The sequence below is a fragment of the Lepisma saccharinum genome, chromosome 28 (genome assembly GCF_977018435.1).
Source record: "Lepisma saccharinum chromosome 28, izLepSacc3.1, whole genome shotgun sequence".
Lineage (NCBI taxonomy): Eukaryota > Metazoa > Arthropoda > Insecta > Zygentoma > Lepismatidae > Lepisma > Lepisma saccharinum.
Window position 1 is genome coordinate 1,266,722 of NC_139256.1, and position 6,468 is coordinate 1,273,189.

The 6,468-nt window shown below is 37.9% G+C and overlaps 1 protein-coding gene across 1 annotated transcript in view; it reads right to left on the bottom strand.

Annotated features, from left to right (window-relative positions):
* LOC145980784 (calmodulin) overlaps window positions 1–2,796 on the bottom strand; it is a 35,861-nt gene extending 33,065 nt beyond the window's left edge. Inside the window, exon 1 of the mRNA XM_083113866.1 lies at window positions 2,504–2,796. Within this exon, the coding sequence (XP_082969992.1) occupies window positions 2,504–2,506 (3 nt within the window). The 5' untranslated portion in view covers window positions 2,507–2,796. The remainder of the gene's footprint in view (window positions 1–2,503) is intronic.
* Between the last annotated feature and the right edge of the window lie 3,672 nt (window positions 2,797–6,468).

Genomic DNA, 6,468 nt, shown 5'->3' on the forward strand with positions numbered 1-6,468 from the left:
AAAGGGGGGGGGCTTCATGCTTGAGATCATGCGATCTGCTATTGGAAGCATTTATTGGTGATATTTTAGTGCTGCTAAGAAGTGTCTACCCGATCCGGTACTGTAGTATTATACGGACTACCTCATTTCAGAAAGGCTGCTTTCTGGGAAAGCAAAAGAACAAGTTGATAACTATTGGTACCAAACCTAACAAAATAAAATTATAGTTGCTGTTGTGGAATGTCGTTTTGGGTGCTAGAACAGACTGAAATGAGGTAGTCCATACAATCTTAACGTACCCCTGATACACCTCACCTAACAAAAGGATATAGGGACAAGCCTTTCCTCACATGTAACAATTGCAGAAGCTCCATATCCCATGCAACTGTAAACGAATGGGCACTCATAAAGATATACATATCAAAGGGAAAGACAGGAAGTAATCACTAGGCCAAGAAAGTTCATGCGTAAAGACATGAATATAAATTGAACCATAGTACATGTGAGTAGAATAATTAGTTCAAATTAATCCAAGATTTCACTCAATCCAGCATTATTGTAGGCCAAGACTATTCACTACTAGGTGGTGAATATAGCATGCAGGGCTATTTTCACCAGGTGATTGAGAACAGCGTATGTGGATATTTTAGCCAGCAAAATAATCACCTGAATCATACCATATCTTATTTTATTATAATCATTGGCAGTGTTGTTGGAACTTATTGCTTTGCTAAGTTATTTTAGATCAAAAATGGGTGTGACTACTACTGTCACCAGGTAGAATAGCAAAAGTGCTGAAGACCAGAAAGTTCATGATCAGGTGTTGGGAAGTATTTACAGAAGTAATTTTCATGCTACTAGCCCTAAACCTGACTGCCTAACAACGAAAGCATTTAGGAACGTAATACCACAGATAAGGATGTATACCCACCCTTATCTGTGGTAAAACCCTTCATACCCATGTGACATATTAGCAGCACTAGTCCAGAACACCAGACGTACACCATGCAATATTTTCCCAGACTCCATGGCATACAGAAAAAAAAAAGTACTTGTCTCCTGCAAGAAAATAATTGCACACTCACGACAGCTTCGTAAACACCAGCAACTAAAGAACACACATCCATGTGGTAGGCCATGCCAGGTTGTACATCATACACCTGCAGTTTAAAATTGGTGAAAATAGTCATTCCTATTATTGTAACCATGCGCTTTCACAAGAAGTTAACTATTGGGAATAATACTCAACCAAACATTACCTAACTCAAATATTATATGCCCCATGCAATAGTCAAAAATTACTATCTCAAATAATCAGGAAGATCCTTTGAACTAAAAATGCTGACACTGATATTTGATGTCAAGTAGATTTCTATCCACCCAAAAAGTTTATTGATCTACATGAATGAAGTGCAATGGGGATCTAGCCTAAGTTTGGAAGAACTGTATTCTCAAAATATATATTTAAGGCGTGATCTAGCTATAGTGTAAAATATCTTCATAAGAGTTCTACTAATATCATCAAAACCAGTGCCTTTTCTTTCTCCACATCGCATAGAACCTCAAGCCACTGAATGTAACTTGGTCCTTTGGCATAAGAAAACTAATCACACACCAACAGAATGAATGACCATTTGCTACTAAAATGATTTCCAGGTGGATGCAACTACTTGCAATTTGCCTTTTGTGCATCCATTACAAAGTACATGACCAGTAAAAACAACATTTCTTGTGCACACTACGTACAGATTCTACTACAAAACTCAGGGAAATGCAAACCAAGGATATAAAAGGCGTAACGAACTTGAAGCAGATATTTCAAACGAATGACTAATTACCTACATGTAACTAGGACTTCCAGTATTCCAGAAATAAATGAAAACCAAAAAGAATATATATATATTCAAGAGCATTTAAGAAACATAGTTTTACTTCATTCAGTGTCGAGATTCTAAACTCCGTATGAATGGAATAGAATACGAACTCTATTACCATAGTATTCCTCTAGTTTAGTTTTGTGTCGCCCTCTGGCCTTGCCTCTAGGAAACTTCAATGTTCTGTTGCAGTCACACAACTTGAGGGAATGTGCATAATTTTTCAATGCTCTCGCACGCCAATTTATGCCGGTTACGTTGTTCACAATTGTACGTAAGTTGTATTTCATTCCCAAATGTGAGGTTACGTGTCCAACTTAAATATCCAATGAAAGCCCGGATTATTACAGGAATCTAATTTTGGACTACACCGTCAGCATCAAGCTTATCTTAGCAATACGTATATTTCTGGACGTCCAGGTACATTAAACCTATATATCGCAGCTAGATTTAACCATGCAACTACAGAAATAAAAAAATATCGGAACATCTGATGCCTATATACGATTTATTATACTGTTGCATCCTATGCCACATATCACACAAGTATTTACGATTTACCGAAACTTTTCGGCCTTCTAGGATATATTTTCAAATTATCAACATTTACTATATAATAAGAAGACAGGATGACTGTTTTGTGTACTTACCATCGTTGATACTTTGTGGATTCCACTACTTTCTGGATCTATCCAGCACCTCTAAAACCTACACCACAGCGTTCACGAAACGAACTACTTCGAATGGACCAGATAACGATAAACACAGTTCAGTATTTATGCGCCAACAGTTCTATCCTTTTCGAGAAAATTACATTACCTCCCTTAATAACATACACCAATAAACTTTATAATACAACGTTGCACTAACAAGTTTGCTCGCTAAACCGTTAAGGTTTTGGTTGCACTGAATTTGAACTCCGCGAGAGAACTACTTTTATCTTGCGTAAGTGAATAGGCTTTATAGGTGCTGGGTGCGGTCGTGTTTACTAGACTTCCGTGTAGGTCTCTCTTGCGCTCCAAGTAAGCTTGTCTGTGATTGGCTGCTACGCACCTGCAATGCGTCAAGCTTTCGAATGTATCGTCTCTTCAATCTGAAGTCAGATACGAGTACTGCGCGGGCAAGATACGATGGAGGAGAGGTTACCGAGAAGTAGGGAGGGAATAGTAATCAAGCATTGGGTGATTAATTTCAAGTGTGGCGGAAGCAAATGTTCGGTACACAATTGCACTAATTTTATATTTTTCTTATTAACTGTATATTTCAAATGTGGTTGTAGAAGTGATTCCTGTTTTAATTAGTATCAAAAATTTATTTCCCACAATATGTCATAAATATATTACACCCTAGGTTGCAAAAATTTAACAGTTAGCGCCAAATCTCTGACGTAGATTTTTGTAACGTAAATGATGACGCGAGGTCACAGAAGACCGCCAAACAGCCATGCTTTACATAGCTACTCTTTTAACTAAGAGTACCTATGCCGGGGATGTGGGGAGAGCTTGGCCCCTCCCAGTATCCGACTAACCCCCCCCCGCCCGAGGCCCAACATGTATCATGTATCGCCATTCAAGGCGGGGGAAATAAATGAGAGCGCAACGCCAGGGTGCGAAATCAATGAAAACCGGTGGCGACGATTAGAGGGTGGTTGACTTCCCCACACCCAGTGGCGTAGGAACGGGGAGGTACAGGGGTACATTGTACCCCCCAATTCCGTAAATCTAATTGTACCCCCTTAGATAATTTGACAGACGCAAGATGCTACTGTTAAAATAACCTATTTTCAATTAGCTCAATAAGAAAGTTTAAATCGTTTATAAGTAGAGCCCAGATGTTCAGACACTGAAAAGTATTAAAAAAGGCAGGCAAAAAGGCAACGAAAAATTGAAAAATAGGCAGTCAAGTTTCAGAAAGAGACAGGGAAAATTGAAGAAGAGGCAATAAATATTTAAGAGAAGGACTTAAATTCTTCTTAAATCTTTAAAAATGTATTTATTTACAAATAATAATTTGAATAACAAGGGTTATTGAAAAACGAAATCAAATAGAAGAAGAGGAATATAATTTTAAAAAATACCTTGTCGGAATGACGAAAGAGGCAAAAAAGGCAACAATGTTTGAATAAGGCAGCGTAAGGTGAAATAGGCAAAAAAAAAAAAGGCAACATAAAGTATTGTTAAGAATGTAAAGAACCTTTGGATCGGTGTACTTTTGTGTTCAATTTTTGTCTACCAGCGTCGGAAACGAATAGGCATTTTGCCTAAAATCCTTGCTCTACTTATAGGCATTATCTTCCTTACCACAGAAATTCAAACCATTGTAAACTTATTCTACTATATTGTGCTCGTTACGATTTAGTTCATTGACCTGTGTTCTTGGAAACGTCTTTAAGGAGATGAAAACTGTTCAAAATTTGTGTGAAACAGTGAAATCGGGTAAAGATAAGTCTACTCTCAGAAAATCACTCTCCAGGCGAATGCTTTTGTGTAAGGGGGTACACATTCCTTAAGAAACGGTCGCGTCGATTCGAAGATAAGATACAAATCTTCGTCGGAAGAGTATATGACTGACCTTTTCTTTTCATTTTTTTAAATGGAATATTCCGAAACGAAATACAGGTACTTACACAAACGAGACTAGACACGACAGACCAACTGGGGGGGGGGGAACAATGTAGATGTTACTAAGACAAGAACAGTCTCTCCTCTCAAATTTCAAGACGAGAATGAAATAAATCTCTGCAAAATCAAAGCGAGACGATCGCCATAGAAACTCTGGTTATCATATTTGAAGAAATTGCTTAAAATAAATTTAAAATACTATGTCCTATTTAGACATAGTTTCAAGTGTATATTTCATTGATTTTCAAATTAGACGCATATTTTATTTATTGTAATTGCAAAGTAAATCCAGTACTGACAATTACGAGCCTGTGTTGCCCGATTTCATCTATTCAGGATAAAATTCCGTATTTCGACGGTTCGCAGTGTCGAAGCAAGATGTAAAGCAGACATTATTAAGAAAAGTTTTTGCTTTAATTTCATATTGTACGTTGTGAGAGTGGTGACACAATGTACATGTTGCTTATACTAAACATTTCGTGGGTCAGAACGAGATGTGCCGCCCCCGTGGCGGAGTGGTTAGCACATCGCGCTACGGCGCCAGGTTCCCGGGTTCGAATACCGGCCTGGGTATGGATGTGTGTGAGTGTCTATTTATCAATTTCATCATAACTATCATCACTCATCCCCATCTTTGCAAAATTAGCCAAAAGTGGCACAAAAAGTGGAGTAAAATAAAGGAAATCAATCAGGACGAGATATCTCGCCTTGTAATTGAGAGGTCCAACCCACATGCACAGTGGTTCGGATTCCACTTTAAACTGTAGATCCAGTCCCGATTAGCCTATCTGGGCATGAAGTGAATCTAGAAAAAGTTTTAATAACTCCTGATCCGAAACCGAGACAAGAATAAGCACGAACAAGAACGAGAAGAACCTCACCACACAGGAGACCTGAAGAGATTTGAAAATTCTCGACTCGTCTCATCGCAGTATCATTCCTAGCTGAAATGAAATGTTTCCTAGTCATAAAAATAGAGTGCGATTTGTGATTTTATCAGAGGGAGGAGAACTTATTTTTACTTACGTATTAGGTATACTTAGAATTAAGACACTAATTGCTTAAAATCTAATTTGATATCGAATGAAACAAAAACACAACGCCATTTTAAGTTAAACTGTAAGAAGTCAAACTGTAAGAAAAATCAGATGAATGCATGGTTTGCCAGTTGGCTTGTCAAGGGCATTGTGATGCTTAAACTTAATCCAATATCTTGCAAATTTTTCTGCGTGGAAACAATGCACTGGGGGTCTATTTATTGAAAGGAAAAGTAGGTTTATAACTTCTACATGATTTCTCTAATCAGTTAAGGTTAGGTTTATTGCATTGAACCCGCTTACACATTCAATTGTAGATCTTGGATTGGATTCACAAGGTCTTTGGAGTGAGATGGGAATGTTAAATTGATTGATTTGGTTCATTTTACTTCGCATTTCTGCCACTTTTGGCTAATCACGAATGGATGAGGATGAGTGATGATATGATGAAATTGATGAAGGGATGCTCACAAAAAACACCCAGGCCGGGCTTCAAACCCGGGACCTCTGTCATCGTAGCGCGCTATGCTCCGGAGGACGAGGAATTGACTTGTCACCCTAAAACACGCATGTATCTACATTTAATGCCACTACATACGAAAATCGAAAAGAAACCATGGCTGGCTCTTCATATTGTCCACCAAAGATTGAAAAGAAATAAACTTTCGAGCGTGTGGTTTTCCTTGCTTTCTCTGAGATGTGAAGGATTTCGCTTTTGGTATGTGTAATAATAGTACTTTCAGTGCTTGAAGAGCGACATTAGGTAGATATAATTAATTACATTACAAATAAGTGCTTTGCCATGAATTTTTTAAAGATATTTAAAATTAAAATGAACTAAACTGAAGTGGAACTCAATAATATGGTTTCTATATCCAGTAGGTGGGAGATGATTATTCCTGGTTGGGATGGCTCAAGATAGAGGGGGTGGGAATCCTTCTCACACCCTTTAAATCG